The 23850-nt window shown below is 44.6% G+C and overlaps 2 protein-coding genes across 4 annotated transcripts; one reads left to right on the forward strand and one right to left on the reverse strand.

Annotated features, from left to right (window-relative positions):
- Positions 1 to 955: 955 nt before the first annotated feature.
- zgc:171740 (uncharacterized protein LOC795694 homolog) lies at positions 956 to 16834 on the reverse strand. Of its 3 annotated transcripts, none has more exons than XM_061248733.1 (6): positions 16562 to 16834; positions 11766 to 11947; positions 5362 to 5751; positions 5131 to 5217; positions 3019 to 3229; positions 956 to 2599 (listed from the first exon to the last, which is right to left on the reverse strand). In XM_061248733.1, the coding sequence occupies exons 2-6, from the start codon at positions 11937 to 11939 to the stop codon at positions 2415 to 2417; spliced, it is 1047 nt and encodes a 348-aa protein (XP_061104717.1). In that variant the 5' UTR covers positions 11940 to 11947; positions 16562 to 16834; the 3' UTR covers positions 956 to 2414. The 3 variants fall into 3 exon arrangements, with proteins under 3 accessions (XP_061104717.1, XP_061104715.1, XP_061104718.1); XM_061248731.1 differs by lacking the exon at positions 16562 to 16834 and adding an exon at positions 15322 to 15556; XM_061248734.1 differs by lacking the exons at positions 5131 to 5217; positions 16562 to 16834 and adding an exon at positions 15322 to 15555.
- rfc2 (replication factor C (activator 1) 2) lies at positions 16738 to 23815 on the forward strand. The gene is made up of 11 exons (XM_061248730.1): positions 16738 to 16987; positions 17375 to 17444; positions 17579 to 17620; positions 17785 to 17891; positions 18458 to 18559; positions 19202 to 19302; positions 20071 to 20228; positions 20924 to 20989; positions 22041 to 22121; positions 22420 to 22533; positions 23138 to 23815. The coding sequence occupies exons 1-11, from the start codon at positions 16881 to 16883 to the stop codon at positions 23246 to 23248; spliced, it is 1059 nt and encodes a 352-aa protein (XP_061104714.1). The 5' UTR covers positions 16738 to 16880; the 3' UTR covers positions 23249 to 23815.
- Positions 23816 to 23850: the final 35 nt, after the last annotated feature.

Consider the following 23850-nt stretch of genomic DNA (forward strand, 5'->3'; position numbering starts at 1 on the left):
ACGGAACCCAGTGGTTCATCTGAACGCTGAAGGCAGGGCATGACCTGGCAAAAAGATCCTACAAGATAAGTCTTCATGTACGCTTCCAGTGGTCTGCACCAGACTAACCTACATATGCAGTTGCAAAGTTCTTTTGTAAACTATCCCAAGACTCCCAAGCTGTCCCAAGAAATTAATGAAATGCTTTGTATCTTCATCCCGGCAATAGGCAAAATCAGTAATGAGAAACAACTTTAACAAACTCAACTATTTTGGGGAAAAGAAAGCATTTCCTCTGCTGTCACAGCAGAGGAATGCAGTTTGATGCTGGGTGACTCGTTCAGACAGGGCTACTGGAAAACCGGGTGACTCATTCAGACTCCCATTCACACACATTTGACCTGGAAGTACATTCAATTCCCTGACAATACTTACACTATGGGTGTCCAAACATATCCAAAAAGGGCTGAAGTGGGTTTTTGCTATAGCCCAGCACTAACCTGAATCTACATATCAAGGCCTTGATTGAAAGGCATGATTAGCTAATTCATAGTTAATTCATCAGTTGTTGGAGTGCTGGGCTAAAGACAAAAACCAGCACCCACACTGCCCCATTTTAGATAAGATTGGATACCTGACTCACACTGAAGACAAGGAATTAATCATCTCAAACTCAGCCTTAACATGAACTGGACTGATGTTTGAAGGTTTTACAGAGTTTGTGTCCTCACTCTAAAGTATCTGTACGAGCAAAGCGCTGGGTTACTTTCTATTAATGAGGAGACAGCCCAATTCCAAAAGTGAATTCAGTGTTTGTGGTAGAAAGCATATCCACACCACACTATATGTAGAGTAAAACCACATACAGCTGATCATTTGGAGTATCCATTAGCTTTTGGCCACTATGCTACAGGAGACACAAGGCTGTGTTTGCAACTGCCTTCAGTCTAACGTTCTTTGAAGAAAGAAAACAAAAAACCCTGAAATAGAATTTTATTAATACGCAGTTGAGATAAAAGGGAAGAACAGTCTTAAAATTAACAAATTACATTTTGGTGTGAATTTCTGTTTCTCCATTTCAGGAACATACCCGGATATACCATAAATATGCTGAGAAATTCAGCTGAGCTCAGAGTAGGCAGAGTCATGATTAAACATTAAGCCAAAACTTTCTCATTTCACATATTCAGCACTGAAGTAAGACTGAGGCACGACTGCCTAAACCCGTTCACCTTGGAGAACAACAGAGGCAGCCGAGAATAACATCCAATGCTTAACCCCGATTAATCATTTACGCACTCATACTCTCCCAGACTGCTGGCCTCCCAGCTGCATATTCTGTGACTGTGACGTCAGTGCATCAATATTTCAAATGTAATTTAGCGCACGTTGTTTTAATAGGCGTTCGTCCAACAGGGTGACACGAGGCTGTGTTCTGGTTCAGAAATAAGAACAGTCTTTGCCGTGGCAGAGAGAGTGGGTACTTCCTGTCTAGGAGTACTCGGCTGTGATGTAGCAAAGCCCTTTGTTCCTGCGGGACAAAGATTCGATCTGAGGGACGTGCGCAGGATGTGCACTGCAGCCCGGAGCAAGCCCCTAATCTCCAAGGGATTAAACTTGGAAAACAGGACAGCCATGTGACAGACTCTGCTGTAGAAGCCGCCATTGCGGCTCTATATGCCCTGCGCTGCTATTATATGGCGAGTTAATACACCTAACATTCCATGAGAGCCCTTCCCAACCAATGCTGCACTTTGTGTGAAGAGGAAAAAAATAAAAATAAAAACATAAACTATGGAAGCTGTTTCACAATAAGAGCAGAAATATCAACGTTTGCATATCCTTCTATCCCTGTCCCTAGGACTCCCCGCGCTGGCGTCAACACTGCTGGGAGTCGGTGATCTTCTCTCTCGACAGTCTCAAGAGCTGCTTTCCCACGAGCAGCTCTGTGGCCGTCACACTGCACACCTCGCTACGGGGTGTCAATCCGCCAGCAAAACAGGCGCTCGACACATCTTCAACATTAATGCCTCCGAGCGAGAACACCATTGCTGAAATCCAGTGGTTTATTTATTGCCTACTTGTTAAGGGGAGGGAGGAGGCTCGTTATGAGCGAGTCGCTGAGTAAGTAGCTTGTTTTCGAACAGTTCAGGAACCTTCAGGAGGGTAAGGATCCACCGGTTTTATGTGCCGTTAAAAACGTACAGATCACATCACTCTATGGTATCCGTAACCCCCGGTCGAAGACTGAAAACAGGGCCGTTGGTGGGTTGAGACCGTCCCGGACTCGACCGCTGCTCTGTCGGTGAGCTTGTGAGTCGGTGTGTGTGTGTGTGTGTGTGTGTGTGTGTGTGTGTGTGTGTAAGTGTCTGTATTCGTTTAGACAGAGAGGGTTCGGGAAGGCCGCGCCTGCATCACTGTCCGCCGTCCGGGCGTCAGGACCTGAAGACGTGCACGGCGCGCACCACGTACTGCCTGCAGATGGGGCACTCGTTCATGCGCTTGCCGCACTTGGTGCAGGTGACCATGTGACCGCACTCCAGCAGCACGCAGTCGATGGGCAAGTCCATGCAGATCTTACACAGGTTCTCCTCCAGGCCCGGAGCACCCGTGGGCTCGGCTGGGAACAGAAGAGAGCCCCGAAATTAGACCACTTTGTCTAAATTAGTCTGTTTATAAATACAGCACGGCCATGTGACTGATACCACATATTCCACCGTATCTAACAGAAGTGAAGTCAAATTTCATCAAATTAAAATGAATATCTAACTTTTTTTTCCCCCCATACACCGCCAAATGGCTATTGTATTTAGGTACAATTTAAATTAATTTAAAATTACTAACATTACATTAAATGTTGTGAAGAAGTAGACCAAGTTTCCCATAAGGACTGCCTTAAATAACACACGCAGATGTGTCACAAAATTAAATGAATTCACTGGTAATCTCATTAACGCACTCGTGCTGTAAAATAGGTGTCGCACGAAGACACTCTAGGCGACACTCTGCAACAAGTTTTATTTGGGGAAGACGGCTCACCGAAGTTCTGCAGATCCTTCTGGTCGTTGTAGAGGCGCGTGACCCTCTCCAACAGCTCCCACTTCTCGCAGCAGCCCTTGTAGTTGACGAAGTTTCGGGCGAGGATCTCCTTCAGCTGCCGCACGCTCAGGGCCTCGATGTCGCCCACGCCGCTCAGGTCAGACAGCGAGGCCCGGCGGCTCTGGGTCGCCATCTCGTCCGTGTCCGAGGACTGGGGGGGGGGGGGGGAAGGCCGGGGGTCAGTATCTGCTGAACCTGGGGCGAGCTCAAGACCACACCCTGGGTCAAATACGGCTTGAACTGTTTTGGAGTCGAGCGCTTTTCTCTGCTCGATGGACCGTGCCTGGAGCAATCGAGCCAAGAGGACCCCGAAGTCAGCATTTCATATACCAATACACCGGACAAGGTGTAAAGTATTTGAATCCAGAACAATTACGTATGTGACCCAGGTCTGCTCAAGATGCAGAGGACTTCTCTATGTCCTGCAACATGTGTATGATACACGTTTGCTTCAGTGTTGGTAGTTGCGCCACAGCTGTAACCAGAAGCAGCGAATGGTACACATTCAGCAACCACAGTAACAGCGCTCTCAACCGCCATTTTCCTTAAAACACTTTGCAGTTTTTCTCATGTTGCAATCTAGAACCAGCAAGGGGTCAATACACACACAACCAGAACCACCAAGGACTACACACATGAGATTCTCCGAAACCATCAAGGGGATGAACCACAAAGGGGTCGAGATGTGGTCAAACACATCAAAATGAGACTATGAAGGGGGTGAGATGGGTTATTAAATTCTTCTGCTTTGTTTCACGAATACATTGAAAGTGTTCTGATACATTACTCACACAGCACTGAGCTCAGGGGATGGCTGAAACCAAAGAAAAATGCGATGCAAGCAACAAAAACAAACAAAAAAAGAGTTACGGACACTGGGCTTTGAGCACTAAAGCAATCAGCACTAGATTAGTGGCTTTATCAGCTGGCTTCAGCCATGTAGCAAGAGCTCATCAATATCTGCAATTGAACGACTGGCCTTTGAAAATGAATGTTGGGCACAAGCAATGACCGGGAAAGAACCATCGTACCATCAGTATCAAAGCAATTCATTCTAAAATAATGTTACAGCAACACCCAGAATGCCAGAAGCGCGCAAGCATATTATTCATACAAACAACCTGACACAGACCAGAAAAAGTCAATTTCACATTCATGGTACAGAAAAACCACAGTGGCTGCGGTTATAGACTGTGAACCTCTGACTGCTAAACACACTGAAAGTCACTGTTCTGGCATCGTAGTTTCAGAGTGCAGCAGGTTTTTACTTAATTTATATTTCACTAGCCAGTACCTCCACAATCCAGGTATGCGTCACTGCTATATAACAATATACTGTGCAAACAGTAACGGCCAAATACAGCATCACCGTGAGAAGACAAAATGTGCTGATGAGTGAGATTGCTCTTCTTGATAACGAGGATGGCAAAGTCATTCTTTCATGAGAAGCATGTTGTTTCTTGAGAAAACCAAAACGAAACGCTCTTTGCGAGATGACTCGCATTGTTACAAATGTTCTTATTCTTGTTGAAACTGCTTTAAAACACTCCTTTGTGCCATTGCAACACTTATTAAACATGTTAGTTACCCATTCTTGAGAGTGTCTAGCATAGGTCAACATTTCTTCATATTTCACTGATAACAGCACGATAATTTTGTGGTTAAATACCTTTTTTTAAAAACGGGACTCAAAGCAAGATTGTTAGCCACTACACTGCTACTCACACAAAGTCGTGTAAGCTTGGACAAATAATCTGCCGCATATTTTCACATTTCCTGACTGTAGTGTCAAGGATAGTTTACGGCACACTGAATATACTTTCATATGCATGCACGACCAATGTGATATGTAACATAGCCGGTAGGCTACGGGCTATGCATGTACCTTGTACTTTTATATTTACTTTGGAAGAATTTGAGCCTTTCAGCTTCACCCCACAATTCCAGGGTTGGCGCTGGCTAGCCAGCCCAAGAAACGCACCACTGTCCATGAGGCAAACTGACACGACAGACACCAGAGAAACAGAGGCCTCCCGTTGGGCCGTGCTGTACCTGGGACTCCTGATCCCCCTGGACCTCCGTGTCCATCTCGGTGTCAGGGGGCTCCTCCTGCCCGGAGTCCACGGGCGCGGGTGGGCTCTGGAGTGAAACCCAACACTCAGCATTCGGTTACAGCAAAGCAGCCGCGCGCCCTACGCTCCAGACCGCATGCAAGCCCCTGCTAACGCTAGCCGGCTAACGGGCAAAGCGCAAACAGCGGTTACCGGGGGTTACTGCGCTCACCTGCTCGTCGTCCTCGCCGAGCAGCTCCACGGCGGGCTCGGCCGGCGGCGGCGGGTTGGAGGAGGGGGAGGAGGGCGGCGCAGGGCTCGGGGCGGAGCTGGGCGGGGTCCTGGGGGGCTGAGATCCGCCCTCGCTGCTCCCCCCACTGCTGCCGGGCGTGCGCTGGCCCAGCACCAGGTCCACCAGCTCCTCCTTCTCCCGGCACATCTGCGTGGGCACCTCGTGCAGGTGCAGGTAGTCCCGCAGGTCCTTCACCTTCAGCCGCATCAGCTCGGCGCGGTCGAACAGCGTGCCGTGGAAGCGCTGGCAGGTGTGGCAGAGGCGCGGCCGCAGGTCCAGCTGCACCGAGCAGCGGCTGCAGAAGCTCTTCTTGCAGTCCACGCAGACATGCTGCGGAGAGGGGAGCAGGTCCACAGGGGTAAATGGAAAATGGTGGGCGAAGTATCCAAAGCACTGTACAATTGATGCTTTTAATTCACCCATTCGCACACACACTCACACACCAACGGCGATGCAAGGTACCAACCAGCTCGTCAGAAGCATTTGGGGGTTAGGTGTCTTGCTCAGGGACACATTTTGACACACCCACATTTCGACAGAGCTAATGTTGCCCCTTGGGAAGACGGTCACAAAGACATCTTTACAACAGGGATCAGGAACTCACGGTCCTCAAACTGGTTTTTCCCACCCCTCCCTTTACCTGGGAGTCAGGTGTGAAGAGTCTGGCCAATCAGAAGCATTAATTACCCAGGAGGAAAGAAAACCAGGGCCGGTTTTTGGATTTGAGGGCCAGAGTTCATGATCCCTGCTCTACAGTAGCAAAGGCACCAGGCCTGAACACCTAAATAGCAAGTTAAAAAAGATAACTCCACAGAAAAACCCTAAAATGGTGGTGCAAAAAAAAAAACTCTCTCCTGTTCCAACAGTTCCTCACCCTCGACTACACCAGATAACATCACTCCTCTGCCTCACATCCTTCTTCTCCTTATCACACACCCCTGGCCATCCGGCCAAGGTGGTGGTACTGGTTTGTCGACCTCCCCCTCCTGGACATTCTGCCCCCCCTGCAGACTGCAGACACCCGCAGCAGACAACCACCACCACCCTTCTCTGTGACTCTGATACTTCCCAACTCCTCCTCCCACCGCCCTGCCACTTGTGCCCTTGACCCTATCCCCTCATCTCTCCTCCAGGCAATCACACTAGACATCCTCCAATTTGTCACCACACTCGTGAACTCCTCCTTGTCTTCTGGATGTTTCCCTCATCCTTCAAGAGCATCCACTCCAGAAGAAGCCCACTCTGGACCACTCTGTCATCCAGAACTATAGTCCTGTATCTCTTCTTCCTTTTCTATCCAAATCACTTGAATGAGCCGCCTCTAAGCAACTCTCTTCTTTCTTTTGGCAGAACAACCTGCTGGACCCCCACCAGTCCGGCTTCAGATCTGGCCACTCAACAGAGACCGCACTCCTCTCCTTCAATGAATCCCTTCAGGCTGCACAAGCAGCCTCCTTCTCCTCTGTCCTGATCCTTCTAGATCTTCATGTGGCCTTAGACATGGTCAAGGAACCTCGGAGTGGTGATGGACAACAGGTTGTCCCTCTCCGAGAACATTGCGGCGGTGACCTGGGCATGCAGATTCTTCCAGGACAACATCTGGAGAATACATCCCTTCCTCACCACCTACTTGACCCAACTCCAAGTCCAAGCAATGGTCCTGTCTCACCTGGACTACTGCAACTCTCTGCTGGCTGGCCTTCTGGCATCTGCCATCAGACCCCTACAACTGGTCCAGAACACCGCAGCTTGTCTGGTGTTGAACGTCCCCAGAAACTCTGCCAAAACTGTGGTATTGCTACTTCTTTGTCATTTTATCTGATTATTCTACAAGGGCTCAAGTTTTTATCTGTGTGAGCACTTTGTACTTCCCTCAGCACACTTGCCCTTGGTTACGATTTGGACTTTATTGTACGTCGCTCTGGATAAGAGCGCCTGCCAAATGGCTGTATTGTAATGGAATGGAAACACGTGCCTAAACCTACACCACCAGTCCAGATACACCTAAAAACGAATTGAGCTTCTATGTTATAAAACCACAAAATGAACACCTAACCTGTTTTGTCCGCTCCATGAGTACCTGGGTTGTCCAGAACACGTCTGTACAGAAAAGACAAGCACTTTCATTCCGACCAAGCTATGTTTACATTACTGAGAAATGTGCAGCCAGTTGTCCACGACGACGCAGGCTGCACACGGGGTAGCCATGGAGACGGAAAGGGGCAGGAACTCGTTGTCAAGAGGTCATGCAAAGCTGACGAGGAGGCTGAGCTTTTTAACCCCTTATGGGCGGATGCGACCTGCGCGTTACATCTCCGTTACAGACGGAATGCGACCCCAGTGTTGCATTTGATCCTATGACCATTTTTCAAGACCCATGACCGTTGAAATGCATTGTGATTCCTAGGACTTTCTATGGGTTTTCTATAGGGTGCCTTAGTCCATAGTGGGTTAAGAGGGAAAACCCCAACCTCAATTTCCTTGCGTAGATGCCGGCCTGAAACCACTTCCTGCATCACAGTGAGGAGCCACAGCCCTCCTTCAAAAGGGCCCAAGGGACTAACCTGCACCAAAAAACTTGCAATTTTACCAATCACTTGATGACCTGCTGCTCCAATCCCCCTATCCTAAACAGGAAAACTAAAGCCCTTATGTGGTGAGGGTGCAAGAAATGCCAGAGGCAAATTTCCTGACCGTAAACAATTCAGGTCAGATGTCCAACGCTGGAGTTATGGTGGGGTGGAAGGTCATGCAAAACTAGCTCGGAGCAGATTCTCTTTGAAGGCATGAGGTCGCCTTTTGAGGTGCAGTGCTCAGGTTTAGGAAACCGGTGCAAACACCTGGGGGTTAGCCTGTACGTGGGCTGCAAGATATTCAGGGTAGTGTGTCCTACCACTACAAAGCACAGTACATAGAGATGATGGGCAGCAGTCAGCAATCAGAGCCAGAAAAAAAATGGAGGCCAAGAAAACTACTGTGGATGTAATATGCACACCTGACATAATTTACTGCATAAACCGATGGTGATTAAACTTATTTGGAGGATTACAAGAGGCAAAACCTATCACAACACTTTGAAAGGACAGAATTAAAAACAGGATTTAGTTCAAAATACCCTTCGCTCCCCATAACTGAAACAAACATTAAAAAAAGCACTTCCATCAGCATCATTTTATAGTGCAGGCCAGTAATTTGTTTCATAAACAAAACTTTCTTACGCTTTGGATTCACATGTAGCAATATGGTGTGCTTTTCCTTTAATAATCTACTGTAAAAGCAGACACACAGGGGTTGGAATCTTTAAATTGAATTTCCATGGATGTCTGCACTTACATCCTTACCATTACATAACAAATGGTTTCGCTTGGAAAAATCTGTCTGATGACTTCTGCATAAATAAGGTAAAGAACAACTTAGCCCACTTTTACCAAATAAACCAGCACAGTTTCAAAAACATTCATTGTTCATTGTACCAAGTTTGGAGCAATCATCACTCCATGAGTGTATACAACCCACCAGCCATCAATGTTAACTATACTACATACATGATGTAATTTTAAGAGGCTTTTTGAGGGATAAGTCTAGCGTAACACCCAATAGTCATGCCACACACTGCATAAATAAACTCAATATTGTGCAATAAATAGAAAAGCCACACTTGCTTTAACGGACAGCTCAAAGTCCAGAGTAAAGTGCACGGTGTTAGACGGAAGAGAGACTGTGCGTTATGCAACAGGTATGCACGGTGATGTGGCAAACCTGCACGTAATGGAGAAACTGGGAGAATGCAGGGCAGCAATAGGAAGCCGCACTGATATTAGGTGTCACCCTGTTAGCCGAGCCCCTTTCTCGCTCACGCACCTGTGCAGTATTGCAGCTCAGTCAATGTGGCGGGACTGGTAAACCAAAAGTGTGCTCCAGAAAAAGCAGCGAGCCCTGTGTCTACACAGCAGACATTCTCATGCTCTGAACGCACAAAAACTCAATACAAGCCAATGAGCCATTTTTACCAGACCTCAAAATGTTACTGTTCCAGTTCCCTTTTCATTTTATGAGAGAAATCTTAAACATTAAGCCTGAAGCACAGATCTGTTTTTGGCTGGAATGATAATTTCTTTTAAGTTTTATTTTATAATATATATATATATTTTTTATTATATTACAATATTGTATTCAATCTATTGTCATGTTATTTAAATTGCACTGTGCGGATTTGTTTCTGAATATTTTACTTTATTTTATGTATTCTGGATCTCAATGGGATTTACCTGAATAAATAAAGGTTAATGTTGAATTTTCCCCCTTGCTTTCATCTGGGCCATTTTCAGTGAGAACTCCAGTTGTTGGACGAGGTGTCCTTTGTTACGGCTGGAGTGAAAACCAACAGGACGGTAGATTTCCAGGAACAGGATTGGACAGCCCTGACTTTGGCTGCATTTCATTAATTTTTTTCTGGTTTCCTGTATGATTCCCCTTTGGGAGCTGAGGGACACCAACAGGCTGGTTAAAACCTTAACAATGCGACTGTGTGACTCAGTCCACAGGGTGACTGACTCACCCCATACACAAATCCCTAATGAGGCCGGGGCTTCAATTCCCCACCATGGCACTGCCTGTACTGCGATCCCCATTTCCATCTACAACCCTGCTTCCCTGTCTGAATACATAATGAGGACAGTCGCTCATTTGATTATGAAATTATTCATTTTGATAATCAAATTATTTACATTTGGAAATTAAGTCAACAATGAAGGTCCTCCCTATATAAACACTGGTGCTGACGGTGCTGTAAACACTGAGTGTGACTGTGATGCTGTAAACACTGAGTGTGTCTGATGCTGTAAACACTGAGTGTGTCTGTAATGCTGTAAACACGGAGTGTCTGTAATGCTGTAAACACTGAGTGTGTCTGTGATGCTGTTGGTGCTGTAAACACTGAGTGTGTCTGTAATGCTGTAAACACTGAGTGTGTCTGTGATGCTGTAAACACTGAGTGTGTCTGTGACGCTGTAAACACTGAGTGTGTCTGTGACGCTGTAAACACTGAGTGTCTGTGACGCTGTAAACACTGAGTGTGTCTGTGACGCTGTAAACACTGAGTGTGTCTCTGATGCTGTAAACACTGAGTGTGTCTGTGATGCTGTAAACACTGAGTGTGTCTGTGATGCTGTAAACACTGAGTGTCTGTGATGCTGTAAACACTGAGTGTGTCTGTGATGCTGTTGGTGCTGTAAACACTGAGTGTGTCTGTGATGCTGTAAACACTGAGTGTGTCTGTGATGCTGTAAACACTGAGTGTGTCTGTGATGCTGTAAACACTGAATGTGTCTGTGATCCTGTAAACACTGAGTGTGTCTGTGATGCTGTTGGTGCTGTAAACACTGAGTGTGTCTGTGATGCTGTAAAGACTGAGTGTGTCTGTGATGTTGTTGGTGCTGTAAACACTGAGTGTGTCTGTAATGCTGTAAACACTGAGTGTGTCTGTAATGCTGTAAACACGGAGTGTGTCTGTAATGCTGTAAACACGGAGTGTGTCTGTGATGCTGTAAACACTGAGTGTGTCTGTGATGCTGTAAACACTGAGTGTGTCTGTGATGCTGTAAACACTGAATGTGTCTGTGATCCTGTAAACACTGAGTGTGTCTGTGACGCTGTAAACACTGAGTGTGTCTGTGACGCTGTAAACACTGAGTGTGTCTGTGACGCTGTAAACACTGAGTGTGTCTGTGACGCTGTAAACACTGAGTGTGTCTGTGACGCTGTAAACACTGAGTGTGTCTGTGATGCTGTAAACACTGAGTGTGTCTGTGATGCTGTAAACACTGAGTGTGTCTGTGATGCTGTAAACACTGAGTGTGTCTGTGATGCTGTAAACACTGAGTGTGTCTGTGATCCTGTAAACACTGAGTGTGTCTGTGATGCTGTTGGTGCTGTAAACACTGAGTGTGTCTGTAATGCTGTAAACACTGAGTGTGTCTGTGATGCTGTAAACACTGAGTGTGTCTGTGATGCTGTAAACACTGAGTGTGTCTGTGATGCTGTAAACACTGAGTGTGTCTGTGATGCTGTAAACACTGAGTGTGTCTGTGATGCTGTAAACACTGAGTGTGTCTGTGATGCTGTAAACACTGAGTGTGTCTGTGATGCTGTAAACACTGAGTGTGTCTGTGATGCTGTAAACACTGAGTGTGTCTGTGATCCTGTAAACACTGAGTGTGTCTGTGGTGCTGTAAACACTGAGTGTGTCTGTAATGCTGTAAACACTGAGTGTGTCTGTGATGCTGTAAACACTGAGTGTGTCTGTGATGCTGTTGGTGCTGTAAACACTAGTCTCCAGGCTTCACCTTTCGGGCGACGGTGTTGAAGCGGCCTCCGCAGGCCTTGCACAGGTGCTCGGGGGCAGTGGGGGAGGAACTGAACCCCGAGTTTGTGTAGACCTGGCGCCGCGTGTTGCCGTTTTGTTCCACTGTGACAGTGGTGTTCTCCACGAAGAGCCAGCTACAGCAGGACGTCCACATGCTCCAGCCTGCAGGGACACAGGGGACGAGAGGGGGCTGAGAGAGAGCGCCACTCAGTGATGAACAGAGCTGCACTGTCCACACCGCCCCCTGTTGGCCTGGTGCTGCCCGAGGGTGGACATGTTTACTCTAAAAGAGGTTTGGATGGTTTGCTCTCAAAAATAGTTTTTCCAGACATTTAAAGTCGAATTATACATGTTTTATCTTACAGATGCAGAAAAGACAACCTTCACCACTAATTTGAGTGAAAACCATCTAATTTTTTCAGCTGAGAATATTTTACTGGTTTTTTAAGCACCAACCAAACGAGGGCAAACACAGTCATTTTTGTTACAACTTTTACTTTAAAAGGAGTCCATCAGTGACCGTGGAGACAAACTGTTGGACAAACCCCAAACCTGCAGCACTACAAAACTCGAGGCATCGCAGGCACCATAAACAAACCGTCATACATGAATGTATAACGTTGGTTTGCTACGGAAGAGATCACGATGTGAGAGTTGTAATGCTAATGTGTCTCAAGGGTGTTGAAAGGTTTTAAAAAAACAATTCATTAGCAAAGAAAGATGTTTAAAATATGGCATATTTCAGCCTGCACGTAACAGAAGTTTGGCCGCTGTAGCTTGCCACAGCATAAACAATAGGCCTTTCCAAGCATGTCTGATTCCATCAGTTTATCCAGAGATAAAATGCACTAACAAGCCAATGAGCAGAGCTGTAGCCAACTGCCAGGCAAGATGGAGTGTGACACTGTACACAAACAGAACAAAGGAATGCCCCAATTCAATCTAATAGCAATAAACTTCATCCACAACCGTGATGAAAATGCAGCCAAATGTTCTCTTGCATAAATGCTTTAATTAGTTTTACAAAATCATGTTGCACAAGCACTAAAAATTTTTTGAGAAATACACTAATAACTTGCTTATTTTTGGGCAAAGCAGCGTATTGTTCAGCTGAATCTAACCTATTGCCTCTTCACAACGATCTGTTATTTGTTTATTTATTACAACTGGCCACTCCCTAGTGAGGCAATCATCATTGGTATGTTGTTTTGCTACAACTCAACCAACTGCTGGACATATGGCGCAAAACATACATGGTTATGGTAATCAATTTAGCATGTATGAAATCAGGAAAAATATTTCTTCGCAAATATGCAAAACAAATAGTCCTACTCTGGATTTGCAACGAGACATCCAATTTAAAAGACACTCCTGGCCACGAACAGATAAGCCCACGCTCGTGTCTGTACTTGAGATACACACTATTAAACTGACCCTTTGACCAGATAATGCAATTACTTGGTGCAGTCTGGCTTATAGGGCAGAGCCCATGTCTTAATACCAATTAAGCTCCTTAAGGGTTTCAGTAGCAGTCATCTCAAATGCAATCACAGGAAATTATTCAACTGTGTACACAAAAAACCTGAAACTCACTTAGCTGCCATCTCGCAGAGCAACACGTCTGTATTCTCTGGAGGCAGAGGGTTCCAGGGAGCAAACCCCCCGCACTGTTTACACGCTTACTACCATGGAAACCAGGCCATGGGAGGGTTACTCCACCCTGTAGCAGCAGCAGTAGAGACCAGAGTAGCCCTGTTGTGCACCAGCACACTGTAGTAGCAGGCAGGGAAAGCAACTGTGGGAAAACGCCTCAATCCTTTAAGCGGCCATTTTAAAGTACAATTTTGCAGGACGGTATCGGTTTCCAAATTCTTCAATCTTTTGAAATGTCATGATTACTCATTTGCCTCGAGGACACACTTATGGAGGGTGCCCCTGTCCCACGATGCTTCATTTTATCATACAATAGAGCTGTCAGATTACATATGAGGACAGATTTTTGAAGGCAAGTAACTATGCCGATACAATGTGGGACAAACCCACAACCCAGGAGTTGCAGCTGATGCTCCTCGTGCAAAAAAACAAGGCTGCTTAACAATTTACGGCCATCTGTAATCCCTGTTTTTATTGATTGTTTTTACACAACACTGCCGGTAATTATCCGAGACTAAATGGCACGATGCCAAAACAAGTAATCAGGCCGAACGTTTGGGAGTGTACGGACCGGTCCTTTTTGCAGGACGGCTACCACTCCGCTGCATATTCATATCCACGGTCTGTGGAACCTAGGGATACATGCTGTATCACAACTCTGTTGCGTTCCCCGCAAACAATTAAAACAATGGGTGCGCTGTGCACGTCAGCACACAGCGATACAGTTCTATATGCAAATGGCCATAGCCTCTGTCCAATGTTAACAGATCAAAGGTCCCACAGAGAGTAAAAAGGAAAGTAGCCTATTTTTCGCATGAATGGACGAGGTGGGACTACGTGAAAAGTGTAAAGCCCATGAAAAGTCAATGCGCCAAGTAGCAAAATATAAACATAAACCACCTGGTCCGATTTGCTGGACAACTGGATAGCACAGTCCCATGAGGTTCACGCTATTGTTTGATCACTATGTCAAATATAACCGACAATGCTGCAACTGGCCATACTTCCGCACACACTGACTGACATAAGTGAGCCAGTTTGTAACGCTACTAAATTAAAAGATAATCTCGTGTTTGTTTACCATTTGGCGTGCACGCTTGCAATTCTTACACAGGGTTTACTAAAATCGAATGCTTTGGAGACGTGGCAGATTTATATATAACGTGGCAGATTTAGTTTAAATACTACAATTAAGTTACATGTAACTCAACAAATTATTTTGCATTGCAAGGTAGCCAGGTCGCTGAATTCACGTTACTTTTTCTGTGCCAAGAAATAAATTAAAATGGGTGAAAAGTAAAAAAACAAAACAAAAAACTTACGAAACATTAAGTTATCTAGAGTGCTATTAGGTTACTTCCTGGTTGAACAACTAGCTAGGAACTAGCAATAGCTTAACAGTTGGCTAAACAGCTAGAACAGATAACGTTAACGTAGATATCACTAGTCGAAGAACATGTTTTTGCATTCCATCGACACGGTCCAATGCTCCACTGACCAGTTAGCTATAGCTAGCTAAAGTTGACCAACATCACGAGCCGTGATAAAATCCACTCAAATGTTCAGTTACCTAGGTAGCAAAGTTAATTTTTTTTAGACAACTTCAACATTTTGTTGGGTCTTTGAGCAAGTTATATGTGACCTAACTAGGCTAGCATTCACCGTATGTAAGCTGGTCTACCGCTAATCGACTAGCCACACATTTTCTTTACGGGAACTCGAAGGCTTAAGGTTAGCTAGCTAGTGTGTGTCGTTAGCTAAACAATGCATTAACTTTCGTAGTAACGATATATCTGATCAGCTAACATTAGCAACAACAGCAATATATTTTTCTACCGAGGGAGCAAGTCGACTAGAGTTAAAAGAAACGAATGAACATTTACCTTTGTCACCCGCAACGTGCGCTGTAAACTTTGGCTGTTAACTTAAGTTAGTTCAATGAAGTTTTTAAACTCCTCTCAGCTAAACAGGGAACATAAACCAAGCACCCCTATGAATGACTACAGAAGCCAACGAGAAAGACGAGAACATCGAACACCCCCCGCTGGTTCCATCACCTAACGTCACACCCCCGTTGCAATTCATCACGAGTGATGCAGATGCCCCAGAGGACTATGACGAGCGCGCACGTTTCATGAGACAACTTTAGCGGACACACGCACGCAATTACCCTTTGGAGTTCGAGGCGTATTATTTAGATAAATACGCCCCCAAAGAAGGGTGACTATCAGTGTTTACTGTCAGATTCAGTATGACACGGAAACTCAAACTTTCTTCCGTCAGTGTCACTGTGGCATGCTTCTACTTATTCCGAATTACAGAAGTTAGAATAGTAACATGGTTTAGCTCTTAGACATCATATACATTACAGTTATACCATGCCAATATATGTAGAAGTATCCAAAATAATGGATTATCATTTGATACAAGTAGCCTAGTTGTGGGCTAATAGACTGTAACGGCACACCTAACTTTTCCAACTGAGAGTTGATAGCTATATTTATTCATTAATTGGGTAGAACAGTACTTACCTTTAACACAGTGCAGTCAACGTGTTAAGCAGGGACTTGTGGATGTTACATTAAAATGAACAACCGAGGGGAATCGTAGAGAACTTTTAATTATACACTTCACACAAAAACCTTTCTAACCTATGGTAGTGGTGCCTGCGACAATTTTCATTTGAAAAAATACATACTATGAGTATTCGATAGAATTACACTATTACTAGCATATTGGGTATATGTGTGCCATGTGAGCTATGACAACCCTCAAACGCCAGCACGGATTGTCTCCTGCAGCAGGAATAATACTGAAATTGATTTAGATGATCAGTTATACAGGCGTTCTCACAGTAATTACAGTAACTTTTACGTTGACGATATCACGTATCATATAAATAAAATATTGAGAAATGTCGCCCATACACAGGGCCTAAACCATGTTGGCTTTCAAGCAGAGCCCCCCGACTTATTATACAAGATAATTCGTATCTGTTAGACGATCAGCTCATGTTAAATAAGGAACTTGATGGAACTAAATTGGTCCCTTCCAGATATTTCGTTTTAGTGATCAGAAAGCGAAATATTGCCATAAAGCTAGCTGGCGAGCTAGCAACCTTACCTGCGTGACCTGGAGCAAATCCTCGCTGTCATGGCTGTCTCTTGCGTCTGTATTCAATTGAATATTAATCTAAAATATACAACGTAATGATACACAGTATCAAATACTGTTTGTTAAATTCCTATCTCCGAGTGTTTTCAAATTGCAGCCATAATTGCAGCTAGGTTGCTGTGGAGGATATCTATGGTGGAAGCTCCGACTGTGCAGGATGTGATGTAATTCAAGCGCCAGTTGTTCAGTTCTTCTTCGTGGTCGTGGTGGCGGGAATCAACAGACACTTCCCATCTGTGAGGAGCAAAGATTAGACTGGTGTTGAAGCATGGATGTTGAAATGAAAGAAACTGAAGAACAGCCTCAAGCAGACACACATTCAAAGAAGGAGGAGGCTCCAGGAAAGGGGTCAAGCACTGCATATGAGCTACCATGGTAAAGTTACTAAAGTTTTCAGTTTTTATCTTGACAGCGTAGTTATCGAGATAGCTAGCTAATGATGTTTACGGTAGGTGGCTAGGATGTACAACTCAGCTAACTGGCAAGCTTGGCACTCTGTAAGTACTGAAATAGTTTTCCGAGTAAATTCGAGTCGCTGTTTCAGTTATCCACGATCTGAATCGTGCCTGCTCCTTCTGTGAGAATGCGTGAGGGTAAGGTGTTCTGTCAAGGCAATTTTATGACATGCTGAACTAGAGCTGTCAGTAAACGCTTGGTGTTCCCGGCGTAATTCCTCCATGTAAGACAATGCTCAATTTCGCCGTTTGCTGTGGTTTGCAATTTTTTTTGATGACCCCTTGATTGTTCTTTTAATTTTTCCAGGGTGGAAAAATACAGACCCTTGAAGTTGAATGAAATAGTCGGGAATGAAGACACTGTCAGCAGATTGGAGGTGGATTTAAAGCAGTAGTTTTCTATACAGATAGTTAGTTGGCTTTATGTAAGGTTGAGTTGGTGTCAAAGTCGTAAAATTAAGCAACAATGACATTTGAATTAACAGCTCCTTGAATAATGATGTTGTTTCAGGTTTTTGCAAGAGAAGGAAATGTACCCAACATCATCATAGCAGTAAGTGTGTTCCTCACTAAATACTGGAAAAAATATTTGTGGTGTGGAGAATATTGAGTTTGAAAAAGTCCATACAGAGCCATCACTTTTAAGTAGTATTTCTTTGTACTTTACTTTCAGTAAGACTTTTATTATTTCTTTGTGTCTGTAATATTTGATTGTAGGGTCCCCCTGGAACTGGAAAGACCACCAGCATTCTGTGTTTAGCGCGAGCTCTTCTTGGTCCGGCAATGAAAGACGCAGTTCTGGAACTCAATGCCTCAAATGACCGGTGAGTTTGTCATCTGTCTTTCCTGAATGGATCATTGAATCCAGGCAACTGTTGCAGATGGAGGAAAATGTTTGTTGCAAAATGAGAGCCAAATTAATTTCCAAGCAGCATTTATTGCATCACTGCTATACTTTTGTAATCGGACCACAATGACATGTCAAAAGATCCACTCAAAAATAATGACAGACTAAAATTTTCATTTTGCGTTCAAAGAATGTAAACAGAGGTGTCCTCTTGGCATAGATTTAAGCACACCAAATGTAACTAATTAAAACAGTCATTTTATTTATTCAGACTTCACTCAAGATGATGTTTGCTATCAGTAATCCAGTTTAAGGTATAATTTACAGCATTTATTTTATTGCACCTCGGCTACAGATGCATTCAAATGTTGTTGCTCTTCAAATAATGGCACATCAAAAGAACATTAATGTGAGTAGGATTTAAAAGGACTATAGTATAGTTAATAGTTCTTTTAAGCCCTTGCTGTAACATAAATGCTTGCATATTTTTTAACTAAAGCATAGACTCTTGCCAATAGTTTGTTTTGTATTGCATTCCTCCAGAGGAATTGATGTTGTCAGAAACAAGATCAAAATGTTTGCCCAGCAGAAAGTGACTCTCCCAAAAGGACGACACAAGATTATAATCCTGGATGAAGCTGACAGGTAACACGAGATGAAAATAGCCCCTGTGTCTTCTGGGACAGCAGATGTCTTTGGGCCTGATTTACAAAGACCTTTTAGCACAAATAAAACTAATGACACAACCAATGATTGGTGCAAAACATATACCATGACCAATCAATGGCCATGGATGTGCATGTGCTGAAAGGTTTTAGTGACTCAGGCCTTAGTAACTCAGGCCTTTTGTGTGTGTTGACAAGCTACTTTAGGCGTAACCTTGGAAAAGTTCAGAGAGGTCTGAAAGAATTTGTGCACAATGAGAACAACCAACCTGTTTACCCTGTATCTTCATTTATAAGATTTATATGACTATTTGATGCCTGCTTTTAAATTACAAATGTTAGTTTAATTTGCTCCCTGTATCATAGAAAACATTCCATGGTGGTCTTGCACCTAGGTGAGAACTTGCTCACTGGGTGGCTGTGGGTGCCTGGTACCGTGTTGGAGAGAACCTGAGGAAGTTTGGGTAAACCCACCTGGCGTATTGACAGGATCCTAATCGTAGTCCTCTAATGACCTGGACAAGATCAAGCCCGGAACTACAGGGCCCAGCATGCACTTGTGGCGAGCATGTTTATTGGCTGAGCTGCTTGGAAGATAAAGCTTTATTACTGTGCTCCCCAGTATGACGGATGGAGCCCAGCAGGCCCTGAGGCGGACAATGGAAATCTACTCCAAGACCACACGCTTCGCTCTGGCCTGCAACGCCTCCGATAAGATCATAGGTGAGTGGTCTGGCAGTGTAAAAGGAGGAAGCGCAGAATAAATATCCAACTGCCATTTTTATTCTCTAATAATTGTCTGCAGTGCTCTGACTGACACGTTAATCCCAGGCTGCTGTACATTGAGTTTTCTGGCACTCTTTTAATAACTGCACATTGCGGTCTTGTGAGGGAGGATTCATTCAGTTTATTCCGTTATTTTAATCAAGTGGTTCATTCTAAGCGTTCTTTTAGATTGTGGTCAAAGAGGCGCTTTTTATTGATAGTGTAGAACAGAATGTGCACACCTGCCTGCCCACACACACCTGCCTACATGCACGCACGCACGCACGCACGCACGCACACACACACATACCCCGCACACCGCACACATACACACACATACCCCGCACACCGCACACACGCACACACGCACACACACATACCCCGCACACCGCACACGCACACACAAACACACACACATACCCCCACACACACGCGCACACACACACACACACACACACACACACACACACACACATACCCCACACACCGCACACGCACACACAAACACACATACATACCCCCACACACGCACACACACACACACACACACACACACACACACACATACCCCACACACCCCACACACCGCACACGCACACACAAACACACACACGCACACACACACGCACACACGCACACACACACACCCCACACACACAGATGGCAGCGGAGAGCGTGTAGGCCACAGCTCCTCGTGACCACGCGCGTGCGCCCCCCCTCTCTCAGAGCCCATCCAGTCACGCTGCGCGGTCCTGCGCTACACCAAGCTGAGGGACGAGCAGATCATGATGAGGCTGATGGAGGTGGTGGAGAAGGAGGCCGTGCCCACCACCAACGACGGCCTGGAGGCCATCATCTTCACCGCTCAGGGAGACATGCGACAGGTTCGGCATTTCACACTGTAATCATCACGCTTATGTTAGATTATGTGTTTATGTGTTATGTGTTAGATTTGCCAAAACGGTTTTGTTGATACGTGGTCAGTTTATTGATTTGGTCACTTCAAGCCCTTGGGAACTGTACTTCCCTCTTGGGTTTTCAGTGTACTTGTCCCTGGTTACTGGGTGGCTGTCTCTGGTATGCACTTTGTTGTATGTCACTCTGGATAAGGGCATCAGCCAAATGTGTATAATGTAATTAGTAATAATATTTCTACCTACCCATCTCATTATTTATTTTTGCATAGTACTTCCCCCCCCTAATAGTTATTTACATATTATTTAATTACTTTTGACTTATTAGTGTTACCTATGTTCTTATTGCACAGTGTGAAGGAGTCTGTAACACCAACATTTCACTGTACATACTTTGCCATATGTACTGTACGTACATATGGCAAAAACAGAATCTTGAATCTTTAATTGTTTTGAACAAAGAACCATCTCAGATGTGGCACAGATACTATTTCAGATACATTTTCAGACTCATTGGAATGACTGCAGATTTTCCACTATTGTTAAAGATTTACGTTGAGACAAATATTGGCAAATACCAATTCTTGTTAGAAAGTAAGTTGGGACTGGGAGATCCTTGGTTCCATTTCATTCCAATATGATCACTATGTTTCCTTTATAAACAGGCTCTGAACAACTTGCAGTCTACAAATTCTGGATTTGGATATGTCAACAGTGAGAATGTGTTCAAGGTATGCAGATGGCATGGTTCATGTGGAATTCAAATTCCTAATACTTTAATGCACTTCTATTCACAGTCCCTACCTCTATAAGGCTAGCTACCTTTGTGAATTAACCCTTTCAGTTCCATATGGCGCTCAAGCGTAACTGCTGTTAAATCCCAATCGAGATAAAAGTTTGAAATAATCGTGATATTGATTTGAAGTCATATCGCCCAGCCCTACCTTTGAGCACACGTAAAACTAATAACACAACCAATAAGTGGTGCAAAACAAATACCATGACCAATCAATGGTCATGTGTTTTGTTTTGCATGTGCTGAAAGGTTTTAGTAACTCAGGCCTAAGTAACTCTTAGGCCTTTTGTGTGTGTTGACAAGCCACTTTAGTCTGGGGTAACTGTGGGAAAGTTCTGGGGCAGAGAGGTCTGAAAGAATTTGTTTGTGCACCAACCAACCAACCAACCTGTTTACCCTGTATGTCCATTTATTTCAACCAGTCAAAATGACTGCTATACTCTTGTTTTGAGCCCCTATTAAAACCATTCTAGGTTCTCAATTTTCTCAACCAAAGGCCAAAAGCTTTGGGATTTGGGTGGAGCCACCTCATATTGGGCTTGGGATTGAAAAGTTTAAATGTTAATAATTGGTAATAATTGAGTATGTGAATTTGTGTATTGTTGCTGCAACAGGGTACCAGTCTTCTCAAAACATTGATAGTAGTTGAATAATGGCTTAACTGGCTGGCCATGGAAAGAAACCTCCAAAGGAAAAGTGTATTAAAATTGAACTGGTTAATAATATTGGGTTAATGATGTCTAATTAGAGCACATGTCTAGTATGGCACATAATACACATGATAAATATGGATGTGGGATATGTGGTAGAGGTCGCCTTGGCTGGGGAAATGTATTTGTAATAACATATAACCGGGGGAGTGGGACGGCTAGGTGTTGCTGTCTCCCACACGGAGGGAATGCTCTTTAATCTTGAATAGGGGCAAGCAGTGAAGCGAGTGGCGCTGGTGAAAAGTTAAAATGACGCGTGACGTTCGTCTTTGGCAGGTTTGTGATGAGCCCCATCCTCTGCTGGTGAAAAGCATGTTGGAACACTGTGTCAATGCCGACATTGACGAGGCCTACAAGGTACAGTTAAGCTATTTTATGCTCCATTAATGAGCATACGCTTTGTGGTCTGTGTCGGTCATAATTCGAACATTATGTCTATTAATTGGTGAATAGTATGGAACGTGTAAACTGATTCCTCTGTTAGATTTCTTTTTTTGGGGGGTATGAAAGGTGCTTTCAACTGCACTATTCGCTGGAGGATGGTGAAATTTGAGCTGTGGCAGAAGCACAGACCCTGATCACACACTTCACCTCCCAACAGCCCTGCTACAAACTGTTGCTCAACTTTCACCTTTTGAACTCCCTCTCCCACAAGGTTATCGAGCAGCTGTGGTTGCTAGGTTACTCCCCAGAAGACATCATCGGGAACATCTTCAGAGTTTGCAAGACCTTCCAAATGCCAGAGTACCTGAAACTAGAGTTTATCAAGGTGAGGGAACCTGTTTTTTTAGGATCTGGCTAGGGTTTGTGTCACTTCTATCTTAGGACATGCCAGGGAACAGGCAGCTCCATTCTTTAATGAGCTGTAGGATCCACCAGTTTTGGTTCTTCCCAGTCTCTTAAATTTGAAATTGAATCAGGTAGGTTGACTTGAAGTGGGTTCATATGACACAGGGAGAACATATCCATGGTAAAAGGAAAGCCATCTTTAAAAACTTGTAGGGGCCAGGCCTTCTGGACTAGAATCCCATTGAGTCTAACTGACATTTTGACAGAAATTTGCAAAATGTTTTTTATATTGCAATTTGGTAGGATTTTGATATTGTACATTCAGAGTACTTTTAGGGTGTCTGCCATTTTAATCTATGCTGCCCTGCATTTCAGTTTTGCTGTGTTAGGAAAACTTTGAAGCTCAGTATCTCAAAACTACTCAACTACTTGTGTCAATGCAGGTAGGACCTTATTATTCCAAGGTCACACCATGTTCTTGACAACATTTCCTCATCTTCTGTTGAGAAACCCCTGAAATGAATACTTCAGTTCTATTCTGTGGGCACGTCTCACCCCCCCGGTTCCTGCTGTGCCTCTTTCAGGAGATCGGCTACACGCATATGAAGGTGGCGGAGGGGGTGAACTCGCTGCTGCAGATGGCTGGACTCCTGGGCCGGCTCTGTGCCAAGACGGCAGCTCCTGAGGCTAGCTAAGCCCCATCTCTATCGGGACCTACCATTGGTTCCTCATCCGGTCCCTTCCCTTCTGGCTCCTCCCATCATTGCACCACACATTTCTTTGGGACTGTGTGAGTGTGTCCAGTCAACCTGAGAACAGCACCACCTAGGGGCCACTGCTGACTCACTTTTGTGACTGTAGTTGTCACCTTGACAACTACAGTCACAAAAATGAGAGTCAGCAGCATGCAAAAAAATCTTTTGCAAACAAGGGTCCGTTATGTAGCGCAGTGGTCCCATAACTCTCTTTGGGTACCCCTAGCTAGATCCAGGTATTTGAGGTGTTCCACCTCAAGCACAGCTGATGCAACTAACAAAGTCCTTGATTTGTTGTATGAGGTGTGTTCGAGGTGGAACACATCGAATACCTGGATCTGGCTGGGGGTACCGGAGGAGAGATTTGGGGAAACGCTGCTGTAGAGTATTTGGTGAGGACAGAGGGGTGTAAATACTGTGGTCTACAGTTTGTATCAGTGTCGTTTTCATGATAAAACTTACAATTCTTACATGTTAATAAAAGCTTTCATAGGAAAAAAAAAGAAAAAAGAATTGATCTTTTTGTGTTTTGAATGACTATA

This window comes from Conger conger, chromosome 7 (assembly GCF_963514075.1).
Source record: "Conger conger chromosome 7, fConCon1.1, whole genome shotgun sequence".
In the NCBI taxonomy this organism is placed as follows: domain Eukaryota; kingdom Metazoa; phylum Chordata; class Actinopteri; order Anguilliformes; family Congridae; genus Conger; species Conger conger.

Coding starts and splice junctions, on each gene's coding strand:
- rfc2 (XM_061248730.1), top strand. CDS start 16,881: ATGGATGTTGAAATGAAAGAAACTGAAGAACAGCCTCAAGCAGACACA. Junction 17,892..18,457: donor CTCAATGCCTCAAATGACCG/GTGAGTTTGTCA, acceptor GCATTCCTCCAG/AGGAATTGATGTTGTCAGAA. Junction 22,534..23,137: donor TGAAACTAGAGTTTATCAAG/GTGAGGGAACCT, acceptor TGCCTCTTTCAG/GAGATCGGCTACACGCATAT.
- zgc:171740 (XM_061248733.1), bottom strand. CDS start 11,939: ATGTGGACGTCCTGCTGTAGCTGGCTCTTCGTGGAGAACACCACTGTC. Junction 5,752..11,765: donor TCAACACCGTCGCCCGAAAG/GTGAAGCCTGGA, acceptor CCCTCTCCGCAG/CATGTCTGCGTGGACTGCAA. Junction 2,600..3,018: donor GAAGGATCTGCAGAACTTCG/GTGAGCCGTCTT, acceptor TTCTGTTCCCAG/CCGAGCCCACGGGTGCTCCG.